At 43.5% G+C, this 20,947-nt stretch overlaps 2 protein-coding genes and 1 long non-coding RNA gene across 4 annotated transcripts; 1 reads left to right on the plus strand and 2 right to left on the minus strand.

The window, feature by feature from the left end:
* Positions 1 to 2,618: 2,618 nt before the first annotated feature.
* Positions 2,619 to 4,268, minus strand: LOC131885871 (uncharacterized). The gene is made up of 2 exons (XR_009373877.1): positions 3,587 to 4,268; positions 2,619 to 3,271 (listed from the first exon to the last, which is right to left on the minus strand). It is a non-coding gene; the product is annotated as an uncharacterized LOC131885871 (long non-coding RNA).
* Positions 4,269 to 4,914: 646 nt separating this feature from the next.
* Positions 4,915 to 8,816, minus strand: LOC131885865 (uncharacterized). 2 transcript variants are annotated; one of them, XR_009373876.1, is made up of 5 exons: positions 8,802 to 8,816; positions 5,840 to 8,745; positions 5,624 to 5,744; positions 5,284 to 5,556; positions 4,915 to 5,209 (listed from the first exon to the last, which is right to left on the minus strand). XR_009373876.1 is itself a non-coding variant. In XM_059234053.1 (4 exons), the coding sequence occupies exons 2-4, from the start codon at positions 5,760 to 5,762 to the stop codon at positions 4,989 to 4,991; spliced, it is 633 nt and encodes a 210-aa protein (XP_059090036.1). In that variant the 5' UTR covers positions 5,763 to 5,776; positions 5,840 to 6,279; the 3' UTR covers positions 4,915 to 4,988. The 2 variants fall into 2 exon arrangements, 1 of the variants encoding a protein (XP_059090036.1); XM_059234053.1 differs by lacking the exon at positions 8,802 to 8,816 and having other exon boundaries at positions 5,624 to 5,776; positions 5,840 to 6,279.
* A 2,317-nt stretch (positions 8,817 to 11,133) lies between these two features.
* Positions 11,134 to 16,996, plus strand: LOC131884850 (histone-lysine N-methyltransferase SETD2-like). The gene is made up of 7 exons (XM_059232743.1): positions 11,134 to 11,864; positions 11,942 to 12,190; positions 12,288 to 12,489; positions 12,575 to 13,626; positions 13,787 to 16,145; positions 16,215 to 16,565; positions 16,638 to 16,996. The coding sequence occupies exons 1-7, from the start codon at positions 11,518 to 11,520 to the stop codon at positions 16,803 to 16,805; spliced, it is 4,728 nt and encodes a 1,575-aa protein (XP_059088726.1). The 5' UTR covers positions 11,134 to 11,517; the 3' UTR covers positions 16,806 to 16,996.
* Positions 16,997 to 20,947: the final 3,951 nt, after the last annotated feature.

Below are 20,947 nucleotides of genomic sequence, written 5' to 3' on the forward strand. Positions count from 1 at the left end.
ATTTTAATTTTACTTAGTTACATGGGATTTAGTGGTCCAAATTTCATCGTTTTTAGCCCCAAAATGCCCCGGGTATATGTTACTTCAATTTCCCAAAGTACTAATATCAATTTTCAATGCCACAAAAATAAAAAAAAACTTTTTCTTGCATAGTCTCACAATAGCTAAAATGCCATATAATGTCACTTAAAGCACTAAAAGCGTAATCTTTGAAAATATGTTTTACAATCATTATGTGTATATACACTTAGGGCGGCTTTACACTAGGATGGAAAACCACGATTGAATCAGGTTGAGGATTGAAGTAGGACTAGTGCTGGGGCGAGCTCGGCAAAAGACTTGAGTCCAGCAGGTCTTTCACTGTACTCAAGTCGAACGAAAAGACTCAAACACTAAAAACTTGTCCCAGCTCTAGTCCTACTTTCATCCTCAATTTTCAATCGCGGTTTTCCATCCTAGTGTAAAGCCACCCTTAGTTACGCATTCTCTTGAATTCTGAAGACAATACATACAACAAACAATGTTGAAGATTTTGACGTTTCTTGTTCACTTTGTTGAAACTGATCAAAAATAGCTTCCTTAAGACTTCATTAAAATTTATTAAATTTTCAGTGACCGCCCAACTAAATGTCCTCTGGACGATTTCAAAATATTTTTTCAAAAATCTGCTCTTTTGAGGGTTTTAGATATGGTTGTATAAGAATTTAACTTAATTTGAAATTATTCAAGAAAAATAATCTTTTATTTTCGTGATAATGAAAATTGACATTAGTTCATTGGGAAATTTGAGTAACATACCGGGGCATTTTGGGGCTAAAAACGATGAAATTTGGACCACTAAATCCCATGTAACTAAGTAATGGTAAAATAGATATTATCATAAATTAAATTCTAGAGCTAACTAATTATCCCCCTAATCCAGATTGAGTAGGTTTTTGAAAATAATAGTTTTTATAGTGTTTTTAGGCTTGTAAGTTTTTTATGTGGGCTGGAATTCCATAAAGCAATAAGATCAAAATTGTTCCCTATGATTTTTTGAGGTAGAAAAATACCAAGATGTGTTTGGGAATTTCCATCAAAACTTGATAGGGCTTCTTGAACACCGTGTCAGGCCATAGTAGTGCTAAAATAGCAAAGAAAACTAGTCCCAGTTGGCTGAGGTTGCTCAAACTCCGCATGACAATCGTTTTACCACCGGTGGTAGAAAATAATGGAAGAACTGAAACCCCTCAAAACCATTCCTTATTGCGGGTAAATTATTGAAGAGAATTACTATTTATGTTTAACAAGATATGTTCCCACAATCTGACAAATAAGAAATATTGAAAATAAAACGGGAAAAGCCTGCAAAATCAAATGTATATTTTTGCTATTTCGGCGCATATTTAAAGAATTTTTGCATATTTTATGTGCATATTTTAGGGAAAAATCTTGCATATTTAATGGGACCCCTATTCATCAATGTAAATATAAAAATTGGTTCATTTTGCCGCTATTTCTTGGTGCCATCAATACAATTTGATTAGATTTAGCTTAAAAATGCCAAAGAACGTGAAGAGTAGGAAAAAAACGTAATTTCCCTGTCCATGTCTCTTCAATTGAATTGTTTATCGTTATTAAAAGGTGTATTATCCGTTAAATATCTCTCTCCGCATTCTACACATGATAAGATGAAATACTAAATCAGGATGAAATGTTTCTCTCATGTTCAGACGTGTGTGTAACCCTCTTTTGGAGCAAATGTATTGATATTAGATGCATTTTTACAACGTTTTAGAAACAAGGAGAGCTACCACGGTCGTGCCTCACGCAACATTGGACATATTTTCAAGAGTAGTGGATGCGAATGAACCTTATTGACCTCCACCTTAACGACCCACAACTATTCTTTGGTCCTAATCTCCCCTGCAACAATTATTTTCCAAATGTATACACTGGCACACGTACGTTCCCGGCTCTTCTCGCCCGTGATCCGTCGAAAAGAAAACAATGAAGGGTAATTATGGGTCTTTATGGTCTTCTATTGCAACTGAATCAATAACCATAGAACAATGCAACTCCAGCGGATTGAGGACAGCGCCTGTACAATTAAAATCCTTACCGTAACAACCATTCAGTTGTGACCCATCTGCTTCAACAATTGGTTTCTCTGTCTTTCTCCGTGTGCACTCTCTTGGCCTTGCTTCCTCTGCGCGTGGTCATTGGTTGCCATCATGCCACCAAAGATACACCGAAGACTATTTCGCGATGTTCTCAAGTATTATGCAATATCCTACTCCTTCTTGGATTTCTTCTATCGTGGAAAATCGCGCGGTCAATTTTACAAAATTCCTCTCAAATCATCTTTCTGTTTTACTCCCCAAAAATGTTGCAGATATTTCCGGGCACCTGGTACTTCACTAGGCTCTAACGTCCTGTGATTAGATTGGGCTTTAAAGAGTCCAAATCACGTGCGCAAGAAGGGGAAAAATCGCTGGGATTTTTCTTCATGACCTTTGAATCGTATTGCCTAACGTTTTTACAAATGTACTGTCTGTTACATTTAACAAAAACGCCAAATGTGACAAGATGTGACTGACATATGGTGTGGTAACCTATGAAATATGCTAAGGCAAAAATAGATGTGTAAAAGGTTACCTTTTTATTCAAACCCGTGAGTGTAAATTGTAAATGCAACGAAATATGTTTTTGAACGTCATAAACGGTTTAGAATTTGTAGAAAAATGGAAAATGTCGGTAACATTTTTCATTGAATTACGGTTAACGAAATGAGACGATTGGCACAGTTTGGAACAGATCATATCCGATGCAACAAAACGGGTGTTCATTCTTAAAACCTCCGAGTTATCCATTCGTGACCTTTCCCAAGGGTGTCATCAAGGGTGTGCTGCATGTGTGAACAGGGCGTGTTAAGAGTAAAAAGTGTTGAATGGGGAATGTTCAAAACCGAAAAATAATTGGCAACTATTTCCATAAGTGCATTTGATGAATTGCATCTTGATGTTGCTTGGATGCCACATTCGAGCTGGCATTGGATCCATTGAACCTACCCACTGCCAAAGCAGGTCGTTGCTGTATCTTTTGTTGCTGTTGTTGCCTTTGCCAAGGCGCGATTGCAGTGGAATGTTGAGGGGATCCATCTTTACGTTGGGCAGCCATTCCAACCACTGCGGCCGTGGCAGTGACGCCCAAAATGAAATCCACTTTGGCAGGCATGGTAATGGTGTTTGTTTGGCCTGGGTGGTTTGAACTTTGAACCAAGGAAATCAATCTGAATCAAGAACAATCTGCTAGTTTTGCTTGCCTAGTTGCTAGACGGTACTCTACCCCTGGAACATGGAGGATGAACGTGAAGTTGAGCTGAAAAATGTCCACATCTCTAGATTATGCATGGGTTGGAGTCTCTAGCTAAATTCGACCTTCATCGACTCACTTCCTAGTTTAGTTGAAGCTGGTGGTGTTAGTGCACAACGACAATTTCTTGACGACTTATTTACAAGCAAATACACGATTGTCGTTTTGACGTACCATGCCAAATGTGTGAAATGAATTTATCGGCCGGAAAAAATTGGCTTCTAATGCAAACCTGTGAGTTACTGAAGTTGTTGTTGGTTTTGGAGTGCTTCTATGATGGGGAGTTTCAAGGCGACCGGGCAATCTTCTGATTCAAGTGTTGCTAGGGAAGTCTGACAAGGATTGGGATGCTGCTGTGGTGGATGGAGCAATTGGCACCAGAGCTCAAAGGCAAACGATCAGGGGGTCGAACCAAAATATAGTGGCGAAGTCGGTGACTAGAGAAATGGGACACTTCTCGTTCCATAGAATCAATCCAAATCGTCAAAAGGAGCTAAGATTGCCAATAGGTAGGTAGAGATCTCAAAAGTCAAGTCTCCCTCGGTCTTATTTATCTCTGAGACTAAGTCGTAATTCAGTCGACAGAGGGTAAAACAGGAAGAGAAAGAAAGAAAGAAAGAGAGAAGGGAGCGAGAGTGGAGTTCGATCGACTAACAAGTCAGCTTCGTCGCCGTGGCTCCCGCATTGACGTCACACAATAACAGAAAGGAGCCTCTAGCCTGAGTCAATGGAATGGAGGTGTTTTTCAGTTCACTCCCTCTCCATAACGCTGTCCAAGGACTGAGTGATAGCTTCTGGCAATGGCTCGACCCACCGGCTCAACGAAATCCGCCTCTCGGGTTCACTGGTTGGAGCACCGACCAGACGCGAAACCAAGTACATGGATTGTTCTACACTAGCCTAGTTCAAAGCCATTTAACCTTCAAATGTTTTTGGTCTTTACGAAGAGAAACAGCTGATTAGGTCTTGTAGGAATAACATTGGATCATATGGATTTGGAGTCCACGATGATTTGACCGTGTGAATGAGGCATTTGAAACGGAATGCTTTTGACATTTTACAACAATCGCAGGACTGTACAAGATACTTTTTGATTAAGGTCCAAATAACATGTTATCGGGTTACTAGCTAAACATCCTTTTATAGCTCTCATGTCGATGTCAAGAATGTTTATTTGTCGTATGTGTGAATGGAGAGTTTCCAGTTTTTAGTAAAGGGGCGTTGAGAAGCTCCCTGTGTGTTTTCCTTGTTCTGTAACAGCTTTCCTGATTCATATAAAATTTCGGCTAGCCTCACAACATGCATAGTTGCATTCTTTATCAATCAAGAAGAATTTTCATGACGTACAGGATTGTGTTTTGTTACTAGCTCTGGATATTTGAACCATTGAATCGCTCTAAATACCGAGAATCTAGTTGAATCGAAGACACGTTATTGAGCAAAAATTACAATCGATTATGAAATTTATTTCCCGCAACCCAAATCTCAATCGAACTCACAATCGGCCTCTCAAAACTGGGTTATTTGATAATCCATAAATCTTGTATTTTTCCAAATAAATAGCTAGTCAAACTAGTTTATTTCAAATCACGCCGATCTGGAGGAAAACATTGGCTGGCTTGAAACCGGTTAGTCTAGTCTTGTTGTTTGACCCATGGTAACCGCTTGTACAACTGAGCAGGTTTCACATTCTCAACAAAATCCATGAACTTCTGGGAGCGGGTTGCAATGGCCTCGGAGACATTGGACTCATACCACTTTACGAGATCCTGGATCAATTTAGCCAACCTGGAATCCAAGGCTTTCGCGCTTTCCACGGTTTGATGCTCGAACGCCGTGACTCGCTTGAACATGACTTTAAAATCATAGGGAAAAAGGCTGGTTGAAATGACCAAGATACTGGGCTTGATGGAGTATGAAGGTACTTACACTGTGGCATAATCTCGTGAGAGACATTCCATGAGATGATGGCGATCCTTTGCAAATGAAAAGCAACAACTTGTCCATTCTGGAGGACAAGAATGTAAATTCTCGGGAGAGTGTCTTCTTTCCGATTGACAATTTGTTCGTGGATTCCCTTCAAGATGGAGAGGATCTGAATCACGAGATTCAATTGGAGAATGGTATCAAGAGTTTCGATTCCAGTGCGCTTTATCTCTACATCACTCTTGGGAACAGCTTGGGACACCTTCGCCATTTTCTCTGTGCATGTAAGGAACAATCGAAATTCAATGACTGGATGAGACCATGAAAAATAATGTTGTCATACCGGTGATTGTGGCTTCAAGATTGCGATGAGTATCCGGTTTGTTCTCCACAACGATTTGCTCCTCAGTGGTTGATTCAGTTTGCGGATTGAAATGGTCCTCTTGAACAGGAATAGTTTCCTCCTGTTGCATGCCAGACATATTGCAAGAGAAAGCTGGAATTAGACTAGATTGAATACAATAATGGTGCTAAGATTGCTCCTTGAGAGAACCCTTACCCTCGAGAATCACCGACCAATCATCAACTAAACTGAAACATTTCCTCACAATCTCGCTTGAAGTTGATTCCACGTAAGTTGTAGGCTTACGACGTTTCGTATCCACTGAAAGTTGTTAGACTTTGACCGTGAACAACCCACTTCCATTGAAGAACGGGTCCAAATTGTCTCAGTGAGTCATTTTCCCAACATAGCACATTTGCCAGTCAGTGACAGTCGATTTCGTTACGTTCCGGCAAAATATTGCATCTGCATCTATGTTCATGGTTCTCATTGTGATGCAACAATCCTTACTTTTTGTGAAATGATGCACCCTGTTTCCAGGCTTTTCATAATGCAACCGTTATCTTTGTTCGGTAGTTGAAATCTTCAGCGATGAGAACTGCGAGTTACATGAGTGAACAACTTATCGATGAAATCCCTAAGGATTAGTTTTTCGTTTCTGCCAGGGTCCAAGAAGAAAGACAAATATGAAATTTGTACCGTAGAGGTGCAAAATAAGTTGTCCAGTAGAGAAGTAAAGATCCATTTTGGGCAAAAAGTAAATCAGAGGCAGCATTTTTGTTCATAAAAAGTGGTTTTCGCCAGCTTGATTTTAATTTATGGCGTACTGGGAATACTTTTAGTCTCCTCAAAGCAAAGGAAATCAAACATCATTGTTTTTTGAAAACTTGCACCTCTGAGTTAAGGCTTGGACGTTACCCTGAATGAGCATCCGCTGAGCACTTTTGCTTGTGTGTTTTCATACCGGTTAACGTCCGAGCCCCCCCTAACTCTGAGGTACGAGCTTTAAAAATCAGGCCTCAGGTTTGAAAAGGACAGGGGCCTTTTGGTCTTAGACCAAATATTATTTGGTCCTAGGTGCTTGGCTATACGTTCCTGAACAAGGTGCAAACTATAGCTGGGTGCATCATCTTGGGTCCAAATTCAGTTTACAATGCCAAACATCCTGTTGAGCCTGGGGAATACTACATTGTTCAAGATTTTCAAGTGCTGATGCGCATGACACATACCATCAATCTAAATCAATTTCAGAGCACGTCCATCAGATTGCTTAATGCCAATTGTCTTGGCCCATCTTGGATGAGTTGATATTTCAACAAATCTAAAGCTACTTGTACACAGCAATGTGCCTCTCATTTTGTCTGTTTGCATGAATGTCAAGTCTGTGGTCAAATCATCTCTTAAACGCCACATTGCTGCTCCTTTGCAAGTTCATTTCTCTCCAGCATTGCTCAACCTTCTTTTCTTGGTGCTTCTCTGTCAGCATTTGCTCTTTCATTATTGCCCTCGGCTTCATGGCGCTGGACTTCACGGCAGGTCCTTCACACGGCCTTCTCTTGATCTTTGCTATCTGTTGGGGTGAGAGTAGTGTTGGGTCATCAAGCCTGTGCATTTTTTGAAGTCTCTGGACACATTATTGTGAGGACTTGGCAATGTATGTTTATTTGACTAGGATCACAAGAGCACTATTATATCAGACATAATGTGAAGTATACTAGATTTGAAAGGATCAAAATATGGATGTCTGAAATACTGATTAGGCACGATCATTAGGGACGGGCAAAATGTGCAAATTAACCAAGCCTTTGGAAACTGGCTGTTTTCATTTCTCTTTTCACCTGCTTTTCAACCGAAAGTGAAGTACTTTTGGCCTGCAGATCTTAATAATTGACGTCAATTGTTCAAAATTCGACTTTTCATAGCTCTATTTTAGCGGCAGCCTTTGATTTCAATCTGCGAAACCAATTCCAACGTAAAGAAAGTACTGATTTCAACCGAAAAAACAGTTTTAGGCCAAATATGCAAAAAGTGTAAAATAAAAGTTATAAGGTGTAAATAAAGGTGAAAAGTGCTCATGTGTAAAAAATTGGTCTTTAGTGACATTCTTTTTACACAATTTGCCCGTCCCTACTTATAAGAATCAGTTATGCGGCCTTATTCAATATCTACCTCTCAGACTTTATTTTAAATTGATTCGTATGAATGCTAATTTTGTTTATTCTCATATATCTAAGTAATAGATGATTTTAATCTATTGAAAGTCAAGTGACATTGGCCAATCACAAATGGCTTGCTGCAATTTCATTTCCATTCATCTTCGATTGAGTTACTTGTTACTTGTACAATATGAATTGTATTTATGATACCTATGCACGCATATTTAAAATATAATGGTAATGGCACCATGGTGTGTACCCACCACCATTATTGCTCCCAAATGATTCGCCTTGATTGCGAGCAATGTGCAAAAGACAATGGTTACATTATGTAACGATACGTAGACCACGGAACTTCAGCAATCCTTTTCTTTGCAATAGATTTGCCATATTTTGGCTCCCAGAATGTTCTTAATGACTTAAATAATCTTAGTAGTATTTTTTCGTGCAAAACTTTTTACATCCCCATTGAAATATTATCGTGATGGTTGTTCCAGCCATTGAAAGATTGTCTAGATTTGAAATACCATTTTCAAGTTAAGCAAGTAAAAGGCAGTTTCAGGGCCTGTACTATTCCATCTTTGATCTGTTCATGGTACTTGTTTGGTTGCATATTGATGCAAGAAAAGTACCCCTCGGGCGGATAGTGGCGTTTCCGGTGACGGAGGTTGAATTAGGGTATGAAATCATATCCTTGTCAAGTCGAATGAAGTTAGTTGCGAATAGCATATTAATACCATATCATAATGCACGGACTTCTAGAGATATGGACTGCAAACGGAAGCAAAAATATCCTATCTCCTAAACCGCTCATCTTATTCCAAATATACACTACAAGATCTTGTTAAATAGATGAACTCAGCCAAGTTTGAGCCCAAACCCATGCTTAGGTAGCTCAGGAGACATGTTCAAAGTTATGTAGTAAACACTACATAAAATTTGAATTTTCGGCCTGCTCTTGGTTACCTAAGCTTTTGAAAACATAACTTTGNAATTTGAATTTTCGGCCTGCTCTTGGTTACCTAAGCTTTTGAAAACATAACTTTGAAACGATCGAATTTGCATGTAAATGATATAAAATTGACCTACCGTTCATTGAAGAGATCTACGTTTCTTATTTTCTTACTTTAATTCGAAAAGTGGCTCAGAGTGGCTATGACCAAGAGCAGGCCGATTTGCCTGCAAGCTCGTTCGCAGTCCATATTTTTAGAAGTCCGTGCATAATGGTTTGATTTGTTTCTCAGCCAACCATTGGTTCGGGCCCCCATCACGAGGGCTTGCTACATTGAAAAACACAGACAAATTTGGGCCAATGGGTAACTAGTATCCAGCTTTAACACTCGAATGTATGAGGCTTTACTCGGTCGACTCGATATTCCGAAAAACAGCGGTAAACAAACCTCCATCGTACTCCTTGAGAAAAAAGCTTAATTTAGAGCTAAAAGGCTAGATTTAGTCACCATGGTTGTGCCGCATCCAGCATGGCCAGGCAGTGTCTCCGACATATCCCCGTCTTTTCAAGATGAAATCCCAAAATCCTCTTATCCCTGATATTAAGACGATCCAATGGATTAAGGACTAGCCGCCTGCTGAGAGAGCCAGTAATAAATAGAGTGGGTGGACCAAGCCGGGGCAAAATTGAGCCATTTCGAAAAGTCTGTCAATTCCCATCATAATCTTGCTGGACATTATTAGTAATGGCTATGGCAATAAATAAACGCTCTGGCCCGAGCTCCTATGGTCCACGCTTCCATGACATGACGCCAGGGTCGAGTAGTCAAAGGTCTACCCCCTTAGTCGTCTCCACTCCTTTAAAGTGTGAAAAAAGGTGACACTGAGGTAGCTCATCTTCTTCCTATCATGAGCAGTGTCTCTATATCTGGCGCTGGGAGCTTTTTCCTGAACATCCTGGCGTTTTTGACCAGGCTATATGCTCTGGATTGGTGTCTGAAGTTTAAAAAGCACAACTTTTATCCACCATATCAAAAATATCCTCAGTACTTGTCTTCATTGCTCCATGAGCCTTTTTGAAATCCACCCCCACCCAGGAGTGGAGGGCTTAGCTCATTCAAATCAGGCCAGGCCGATTCAAAAACCAGACGCCACTGGAAGGAAAGAAAAAGTTTTTCTACCGTTTCTACCCATTGAAACATAAAGCCCACATACATATGATATCCTTTTCAGCGAATCTGGCGCTTTTGGGTCTAGCTTTGGCACATTTCCACCCCCCCTTGGGCAGCCCTGATGTTTCCAGCTATGTTCTGCTTTGGCCTGTCTGCCTGTCTGGTGCAGCTTGAGGGCAGCTGATGAGGCGGATTGAGCGTTGCTGGCTTGAGCTAGGCTGGAATTGAGATATATGGGATACATGGGATCCAGGATTATTGATGGGAGGGAACAAGAGTGAGGGCCCAAACGTGAGTGCGTGAGTGCGTGAATGAGTGTCGGTCCCCTCAGGTGGATGGATCAAGCCCGGTCTGGCCAGGAACAAGCTGGCATCCCCCGACCCGTGTCTGGACTCGTCCGTCCCATCAGAGTGATCGCCAGCATCATCTTCGGAACTCCGAATCCGGGCTCGAGCCCCCACCACAGCGAATGCCCGTGTGGACGGGTGCGGTGTTCACAATTGGGTTAGCTCATCTACCCGTCTCGTGGCTCAGCTTGGGCGAGGGACCGTCATAGCCGTCAGCGTCACACCCCCGGCCCAAATCCAGCCCCTTTCTTCCTCTTTGTCCGTCTCTTTTGGACCCTGATTGAGCACCATGAATCCCGGCCAGTCGGGGCCCGTCCTCTCCTCTTGGGCCGGGACACCGACGCCAATCTGAGCCCGCCCGCCTGCCGGTCACTTCTGCCCATTATGGCCGAGGTCGTCGAGCCCGCCTTAGCCCCGGTCACGCCCAGCCCCACGCCCATGGACCAGGCTAGCCCACCCCAGGCTCAGCCGCTGCCCAGCGGACGTGGTGGATGGGGACGTGCGCGTGGGGCTAATCGCCGGAGTGTACGTACCCGCGGGCGACGTAGTCTAGCCGGGACACCCGCCGCCAGCTCCACGGCGCTGGAGTCGACCCCGGCCACGTTAGCCGTACCCAAACGAAAACGCGGGCGACCGCCTCGAACCGCTGGCTTGGCTCGGCCCACCGTCACGCCCAGTCCCGTCAAGTCAGCCGTGACTCCCATTCGGGCTCCGTCACCTCAGCCCACGGAGTTGTCCGGACCCTCGGTTATTCCTGCCAATATTACGCGGCTCTTGGAGCAACCTCCGCCCGGTTTGAATCCGGCCCGGGATGTGCTGTACGAAAAGGATCCGCTGGAAGAAGACCTGGGCTTGGCCAGCGGTTCAGGCAGTCCGTCCGACCACCCGGTCGGGTCCAGCCTGTGGCTCGACCTCGAGGTCGGCCTAAGGGTAGTTCGAATTTGACGCGACTCTTGGCCGAAGCCAAGGAACATTGTGATGGTGAGAGGCCCGGCAGTGACGACGCTTTGACCCGACCCAAACGAGGTCCGGGACGACCGCCTCACCCGCGGCCTCAGCCTTCAGCGCCCGCTGATCCACCCCCTGTTGCTAGTACAAAGTGCTCGGAGTCCCATTCACCCGCTAAGGTGATCAATGGGACCTCGGAAGGAGCCCGCTCTCCTGTGCGGGCCCATGACCCGGAGGAGAGTTTAGATTCCGCCGAGGTCACTCCTCGGCGGAAAAACGGTCGTTTGCTGCGTCCTCTGCGGTCCAAGACTAAACCGCAAATGGTGGAGGATCTGGTGCCTTCGAAACGCGCCGTTCCGGATGAGACCGATCAAAGTAGTGATGAACCCTTGGTGCCCATCAACCCTTCCATTCTGACGGGACCTTCGTTTACTGCTTTGGGCAATCGTGAGGCTCGTTTATGTCTGGACAAGTTGGGTGCTAAATCCCCCTTTGTCAATGAGACCGGCTCGCCCATCAAACCCACTCGAGCTTATCCGAAGGAATCCAAAAAAGGCGCTTTCAAAGATGTGAATGATATCAATGCTCTGCCTGAAACGAAGAAAGAGATCAGAGAGCGCTTGAAGAGCTTTTCGCAAATCCGAGATAATCAATTCCTGTGTGAAAGGTAAGGCATTGAGAATTGGCCATGTGGCTTCCTTCGGAAAAAAAGTGAGTTCTCATAAGTTTTTCTGCTTGTTGTAGGAAATTCAACAAACAATCGAAAGGCATGGAATGTGATTGCACTTTATCCAAGGAAGATATTGCTAAAGGGAGAAAAGGCTGTGGCGACGATTGTTTGAACCGTTTACTCATGATTGAGTGTAGTAAATCATGCGCCTTAGGCAAACTTTGTGGAAACCGAAAGTTTCAGCAATGCGACAACTCTCCTGTTGAGATATTCAAAACCCACTGGAAAGGCATTGGACTCCGCGCCAAAGCCGACATTTCCGGGTGAGTTGAAGTTCTTTCCCAATCTTCAATCCTAAAATCTTGGTCTTGGTTGTTAGCTTGGTGGCCAAACTGACCTAATGATTTCTGTTATTGATAGCGATGAATTCATCATGGAATACGTGGGCGAAGTCTTGGATATGCGACAGTTCCGCAAAAGGGCCAAAAAGTACGCGAAAAATGATGTCCAGCACTTTTACTTCATGGCCTTGTCGGGCGAGTACTGCATTGATGCTACTTGCAAAGGAAATATCTCAAGATTCATCAACCACAGCTGTGATCCCAATGCCGAAACTCAAAAGGTACAAGAAGCGATATCATGTGGATTTATACCATGGTTTTTAGGCGACTCTCAACAACTTACCTTCCTATTTTTTGTACTTTTAGTGGACCGTTAACGGAGAATTACGAGTGGGTTTCTTCACAAAAAGAAACATTAGCGCCGGTGATGAGATCACTTTCGATTATAAATATGAGCGATATGGACAGGAGGCCCAAAAGTGCTTTTGTGGATCAGCCAATTGTCGGGGCTGGTTGGGAGGAGAACCTGACAAGGACGATGATGAGGACGACGAGGACGAAGAGGATGATGAGGACGAAGAGGAGGACTATTGGTCTTCCTCTTCTTCTTCGTCATCGTCAGAGGAAGAAGAATCAACCCCTCCCGTGGTCCAACCTCCGTCCATCACCAAGAAACCGGTCCCTACTCCACCAGCCATTCCCTCGGTAGCCCCATTGGTGGTTCCACCTGAAATCCCGCTCGAGGGTGATGACACGGAATTTGTTCCTCTCTTGGACGAGCAAGAGAAGATTCCGATGAAGCTCAAGAAAAAGCGACGAAAGAAACGGAGGTCGCCAAGGAAAATCAAGAACTACGAAGAGGAGGAGCACGAAGAGGAAGTCGAGCGGCTCAACCAAACTGGAATCCGGACCAAGTCCCATACGGTGGATTTGTGTCGTTTGATGGTGCGGACCACGGATATCCATACTCGATTGACCATCGCACATTTGATTCAACAGGCCGACAAACCCTGTCGAAGGCTATTCTTAGATTACAATGGATTAAAGTTACTCCAAGGTTGGGCCTCGGAGCTCGGATGGACACATAAAGAACTCGAGCTAAAAGAGGCCATCGAGGATGTGTTGGACTCGTTAAGTGTACCTCATAGGACCATGCTAATCGAAAGTAAAATGTGGGACGTTGTGTCTCATTGGGCCACTGCCAAGTCCAAGCAAGATGTAATGCCTTCGACCCCGCAACACTCGACTCCTCCCTCCACCCCTTTGACCACGCCTGTTCAAGGGAAATCAAACGATGGGAGCGAAAACGGAACCTCGACGAACACATCTCGCGCCCCATCACCCTCGGGAACACCGGCAGCATCAATAAACGAGACCACGCCTAGCCCCAAGACTACTACTCCCTCAGTCTCATCAAGGTAATTCAAATATTTAGGTTCCGATGCCAAATTTTAGTTCATAAAAATGAATTCAATTCAAAAGTAATGACTTCGTCGTAGGGCTATTCTTGCTCTTGGGCTAGATTATATTCATTTGTTTTGAATGTTAAAGAAGAGATGAATATGATTACATTTTCAGCCCGAACGCCCAAAACCAATCGTCAAAAGTGGCCCGATCTCTCAACAAGGAATTGGCGAGAGCCACTCGCTCTAGTAGTTCCCTTTCGAGCAAGGAGGGCGTTTTCAACCTTGGCTCATCCACTCCACCAACACCTGGCGAAGAGAGCGTGAATTTGTCCTCCCCTGAGTCTAAAGTGGAGTCAAAAGCTTTGTTCGCAACTCCTTTTACCTCATACGACGTAAACCAAGACCACAAGGAAGAGAAGCCTACCCCGGACCTCGATTCGAATGCAATTATTCAACCCATAGTCAATCAATTAATCGATCTCACATTCACGTTCATGTCGCGGGGCCAAAGCACCCTGGATCCATATCTTGAAAAAGAAATCAAGTGTGACGATGTTACACGGATGTTGGTCGATGGAGAAGAAGACAGTGAACCTCGGTCAAAGTCAGACCAAGAGGCGTTCGAAGCCTTGATAGTGAAGCAAAAAGTAGAGGAAATGGTCGAGACGATTTGTCAGCAAAGTGGTCAGAATTCAATCCCTCAGGATACCGTCGAAGCCATGGATGAGAGCTCCGCCAACGATATCGATCCAGTCAAGAAGCCAGAAGCTGAAACGAGGCAAACTTTGGAACAAGATTCCGTCGAAGTTCAGGACTTTGAGGCCTGTGCTCGACTCATACAAACCATCCAGACCAAGGCGAGAGCGCTCCTGGATGATTGGGAATGTTTGAAAGAGATGTTCAAGATCCCCAAGAAAGAATTAAACAAATTGAGGGCTAAGCACGAGGAAGAAGCGGATCAGGCTGCTGCCAAATATCAGGCCGCCCAAGTGAAAGCAATCCCAACATCGGCGGCTAATTCAAGATCCAGTACGGGTGCCGCCTTTTCTCGAGATCCGAGAGGTAAACCCACGCCGGCTTTCTCGTCGTACGAACGGCCCCATCGCATTCAGGCCGTTCGACCCGAGTCCCCTACCCGTCGCGAACAAACCCGCATCTCGCGATTTGATGACCAATCCGGACTCCTTCACTTGCATAGCTCCGAGTACAACCTGAGCCGAGCTCACCGTCGACAATTGTTCCGATTAAGAGCTGAAACGGAGACCAGGGAGAAAGAACGTCGGGTGTTGCTTCAAAAACAGCATGAGAACAAATGCTACTACCTCAGACTCAATGCGGCCCTGACTCCGATGTTTCCACAATATCCGGAATACTTCCTCGACCATACGGGACAATGGGCAGCCATGCCTCCGCCTTACCCGGAAGTGGAAGTGACGTGGGGTTACGCCACGATGGCTCATCTACCTCTGGAAGCATTTAGCGAGAGAGATCCCCCACTGCCCAATCCTTCTTTCTATTACCCTCCAGGTGTGGTAGAGGTCTCATATTTGTACGGCATGCCGCCCGATGAGGAACCAGCAGTAGTGGCACCGCCAATACCGCCGGAAGAGCCGCCAGAGACGGTCATTGACTTGAGAAAGATTGACCTTCCCCCTGAGGATCCTCCTCCGCCTCCACCACTCCCACCTGGACCCAAGATGATGTCCATGATGGATGAGGAGGCAGATGAAGATGAAAGCAGTAGTAGTGAAAGTAGTACGAGTAGCATTCACCGGCAGTGGCATCACCAACAGCAGAAGCCAATATTGCCTTCGGATTCCATTCCTTTTCTCTCGTCCGAGAGTTCAGATCAAATCCCTTTCTTAAGCAATGATAGAAGCATCCCGCTCACCACAGAGCTTGAATTCGCCCAAGAGGATTCCTGCTCTCTGGCTCATCCCGAGCCGTCAATGAAAACGGACTCTCAAAGAGCTTCTTCGACTGTAGTGCCTTCATTTTCCACCATCCCTACGCTGACCAACTCAAACGGATATTTGAGTGCTTCGATTGTGATCCGGTTGCCTCCCAAATGGAAAGCAGCCAAAAGTGCCGAAGGTCGAACTTACTACTACAATTGTCAAACCAAAGAGACCCGTTGGGATCCTCCCATTATAGCTGCCGTTGAAGATGGCGTGGAAGAGATAGACTCGCTTTTGATGGAGGTGGAAACCGCCAGCACGGACTCGGATGAACCCATGGAGGCGAAGGAGGAGGACGGTGACACTGATGACGAAGATGATGACGATGACGATGAAGAGGAAGGATCTTTGAAACAAGACAACCCGACCGAATTGGAAATCATCGCCTCGGATCTCAGTGCTCAAGAGAAGGAATTGCTTCTCACCAAGAAGAAAAGCCGAGAAGAGCGTAGGCATGAGCGGCGCCAAAAGAGGGAACGGGATCGAGAGAAGCGCGAATATGAGCGAAAACGTCGCCGGGAGCGTCATGGAAGGCATCGCAAAGCCGGGTTGGTCCAGGAACACTTCATCCCGGTAAGAAATACATATCTTGATATTTCAGAGAAAATTGTTGTTGTTTTTAACTCCCTGCGATACTTACAGAAGCGAACTGAGAAGGACAAAGTGGATCTAATGACTTTCACCGAGATCAAGGCGCGACTAGCCAATCGGGATGCCATTCGTGAGGCCCAAGAAGTCGAGGAACGAGCCGAGGCTGACCGTGATCGTGAATTGGAGCGAGCCAAACGCTTGGCCGAAGTGTCAGCCAAATTGAAAGAGAAGACGACAACTGCGGCCGCCGATACGAGTTCGGAAGTGGCTAAAAAGTTCAAGGAGCGTTTCACAAGCGAAGTGTCCAGAGTTATTGTCAAAGTCCTAACCTCGTTCAGACAAGACGGCACCAAGAAAGGGGCCATTAAGAACAAAGACGACTTCAAGCACCTGGCCAAGAAGGTAAGAACGCGTTCGTTGGCTCTTAAAATCAATTTTCACTTTTGATGCGAATTGTTCAATTTTAAATTCCAGTTGACGCACTATATTCTAACCAAGGAATTGAAGCATTGCTCAAGGATCGAGGACTTAAAATGTTCAGACTCCGTGAAAAAGAAGACCACGGAATATGTGAAAAAGTACATGACCAAATTTGGAGAAAACTACAAGCGCTCCCCGACCCAGCCCCCTCCGCCGTCGTAATTGTAACCACGGCCTCCATAGCCGCATCAAGTTAACATTTGTACAATGGATGATGGATTAAAGCGAGAACTGTTCACTCTCTTTCAAAACAATATTGACTCATGCCTCAATTGATTAGCACCATTTCCATTTTCCACTTCTTGTTTTGAGCCTATTGCGTTAATATAATAGACACCTAAATACTGACGCTAGCACAAGAAGGGTTTCTTACTTTGCTACCTTCCTTACCCCTGCTGGGATCCTCAGCAAATCAAGATGGTAGATTTATAAAACTTATGTAATTTTTTTTTGCGCAATATATGATATGAGATATCGGGATTAGAGTTGTCGGAGCTGACTAATCTTGGCATATACAGGATGCCGCAAAAGCTTTTGCCGTTTCCAAAGTAATACATATTCTCAACTTTTTGAAATCGATTGCTCAAACCCGTAAAAACCTATTTAGAGATGATATAGTTACCAACCGTAGTGAGTCAGGTTTTTATTCACGTTTATCAGCAAAGCTGATTTGTAAAGACAAAAAAAAAGCATTAATTCCTACCTTCTGATTCCTTTCAATAGAAGCATGTGTAAAAAGTGTAAAATGTAAAAACCGCTGATGCTTAATGTGCGTTTTGAAAGCACCAACTCCTCAAGAATCCAGGCTAGTTCGCCTTTTGAGGTCAATGGGGAAGCCATAGACAATGTAGAGACTATGGCCAACATACTTGGAGATCAGTTCTCTTGTGAGTTTTCAACCCCAAAGAGTTTAGGAGCAACAGACCATTGCTCTATTGATGAGTTTGTTGAGAATGGCAAGGCTTGTCATGTTGAGCGTTTAGATGATCTTGTAGTCACAGATCAGGATGCTTTAGAGGCCATCAGAGACTTAAATTTTCAATTTCTCCTGGTCTAGATGGTGTGAGAACTCAGTTTCTGATGAGATGCTCACAGGTTCTTGCTCCTGTTTTCTCGTACTTGATGCGTTGCATCTTGGACCAGGGCAAGTTCCCCTCTTCTCTGAAGGTAGCTCATGTGATTCCAATTATTAAAGGGGGAGATAAGTCGCTCCCCAGTAACTATAGGCCTATTTATCTTACATGAATATTGCGAAGGTGTTTTAGAAGATCATGAAGTCCAAACTTTTTTAATTTCTTGAGGTCAATGAAGTCCTTCCTCCTAGCCAATACGGGTTTCGAGCACATTTTAACACGGTTAACCAACTGATTGAGCATTTAAAGCACGTCATTGAGGAACTAGAGAGATATGAGTCAGTCGATGTTGTCTATCTCGACTTTACCAAGGCCTTTGACAAGGTAGTAGATAATGGTCTTTTAGTTAACAGGCTCTATGAGATTGGGATCCAAGGCAAGGTTCTCAGTTGGTTAAGAAGCTTCATTTATTGTAGGAAGCAATTGGTTAAGGTTGAGGGATCCCTTAGTGACATACATGATGTCAAGTCTGGTGTCCCTCAGGGCTCCATTTTGGGTCCTCTCCTTTTCATTATCTTCATTGCTCCACTTCAGAAGCTTGCTGGTAGTGATGTCAGTATCTCTTCCTATACTGATGATACAAAATTAGTAGTTGGTAGGAATGGTCAGAAGACCAAATCTACTCTTGGGCTGCTGCGAGTAATATGACACTGAATGGAATGAAATTTCGCTCAAGGACCTGAGGGTCAACGTCATTAGACACTCCACTATTAGATGATGAAGGTAAGAGCATTCGGCAGGTCTCATCCATGAAGGATTTAGGTGTAGTCCTCCGAGATAATGGAAGGTTCGATGAGCATATCCAGTTGAAAGTGGTTAAAGCTTTTCAAATTTATGGTTGGATGTACCGCACGTTTAAGTCCAGAGATAGTATCACGATGCTAACTCTGTACAAGTCGATTGTTCAGCCGCATCTTGAATATGCCTCGCCCATTTGGGCTCCAATTAGTTCAGCAGGTTTGCAAAAGCTCGAGCAGGTCCAAAGATGTTTTACTAGGAACATCACAGGAATGAGAGAGCTCTTGTATTGGGAGAGACTAAAAACAGTTCAGAGGAGGTACGAAAGGTATCTGATACTGTACGTCTTCAAAGGCATTCATGAGCTTTATCCCAATCCAGGAAGTGGGGTCAATTCTAGTGACCGTAGAGGCTTAATGTGCGTTTTGAGAGCACCTTCAAGCCCTCGAGAATCCCAGCGCTAGTTCGAACAATGAAGTTCACATCTCTTCTTTCTCGGGCTCCTTCATTGTTTAATTTGCTTCCCTCTAATATTCGTAGGTAATACGTGGGCCTTGTGATCCGGTGGCATCTTTTAAGTTCAGACTTGGACAAATTTTTAGATAGCATTCCAGATCAACCCTACATTCAAGGACTAGCTCGGTCTGCCAACTCAAATTCGTTGGTAGACCAAATATCATATAACGATAGAAAGGTAATAAAAAGACGAATTAAAACCTTTCATTTTAATAGTAATGAAGATTACATTCCTTGTAGCGGTTAGAAAAGCCCGTGAAAAACCAAACCAAAAATAATAATAATAATAATACGTTGGTCGATCAAATAATACATATATAAATAAAAGTTAAGTAAAATGAATAAATTTTTCGTCTTGAACTGCTGGGATTCCAATCCCAGTAGCAGTAGGGAAGTCCGCAAAAAAATTGAACCAGGGCTTTGGTCGTTTCTCAATGAAAGGAACGGATTACGGTTACAAATATTTTGGCCATAAAACAATAACTAATTACCGTTAATTAACCGTTACTCGCCGAAAAATGTTTTGGCGTTACTCATTACAAATACTTTCACTAAAATTTTAGTTGACCAATATTTCAGGGGTTTTGCCTCATCAAGACCATAAAAAAGTAACACGTTACCGTTACCCGTTACTTTTGCAAAAAAAAAGAAGCCCTAAAACAGCGAAAAAAACGCTTTTGCGACTTTTTAACGTTTAGTAAATATGTCATGAAACAAATAACTCCTGCGATTATTTATTTGATCCCATCAGTCGCAATCAATGGCAAGTAAGTCATTGCATTTGAGAGGTAATGTAAATAAAAATTCGCTCGTTAAGGGGGAAAAAGGGAACTATGTCGGAAAAGGCAAAAAACGTTCCATTAACTTTACGGTTACTTTTTCAGTTCTTTTTTGAGTAATACTACCAGTAACGCGTTTTGAAACCACAAACACATTGATTGTTGTTAAAAGCAAGCCAATTTTCAGCCCTGTGCTTCTTTCTTTAGGATATATGACAATATAAAAAATTAGAAATTTCCGTTAAGATGGCCTAAAAGTTTCAAGGTTTCTCAGTTGCCGAGAGAGAGAAAAACGAAAAATTAATTGACACTCTGGATCTTGAAAAAAGGAATGAGTAACGATTACTGTTGGTTTTTTTGGGGGGGTCGTTACAATTGTAACATTTCGAAACGTAATGGGATTACAGTTCCTGTGTTTGTATTTTCGTTACTATTGCCCTGAATTTAACCCCAGAAAATTATGTTCTTTGCCATGATGCAACTATGTTGAAAGCCTATTCAAAGCAAAGAGGAGAGCTCGGAAAAATATTGATTTAGTTGAAATTGATGTCAAATAAGTATTGTTTCAAATAACCTCAGGAGTGTCATCGCAAATGAAAACAGAAATAATACGCAACCTCGGCAAAAAGCTCGTTCCAGCGCTCGGCATGATTTCCCATGTGACTAATTAAGGTACTCTTTTAATAAGTTTGTCTACACACTGGCTTGCTATTCAAAAAGATAGCTCGGCCAAATCTCCATTTTCTCATGATTGTCGCGTAGTTCAAGCGAGAAGTAAATGATTATTCCCACTTGAGGATCCGCCTCATTGAGTTTGCCTCAAGTAAAGATGTAATCGACTGTTGCAGTTTCTGGTTTCTTGGATGATTCAATGTTTGAATTGATCATTCAAATCCACGTATAATTCGTACATGCAGAATATGTGCAACAATCTAGAACGAAATGTAATTGTACCCTCTATCTCTCTCTCTCTCATTCCTGCACAAATGGGTGTCTTGTCTGTCTCTCACAAATATCACGGAATGTTTCAAACGGACACCCCCGTGTTGCCAGAATTAATCAGTTCGCAATTCCCAAGAAGCTCCTGTGGGCAGTCAAGCAACTCATGGTGGTGGCAAAAACTAGAAATCCAACCATA

The sequence above is a fragment of the Tigriopus californicus genome, chromosome 8 (assembly GCF_007210705.1).
Source record: "Tigriopus californicus strain San Diego chromosome 8, Tcal_SD_v2.1, whole genome shotgun sequence".
NCBI lineage: Eukaryota > Metazoa > Arthropoda > Copepoda > Harpacticoida > Harpacticidae > Tigriopus > Tigriopus californicus.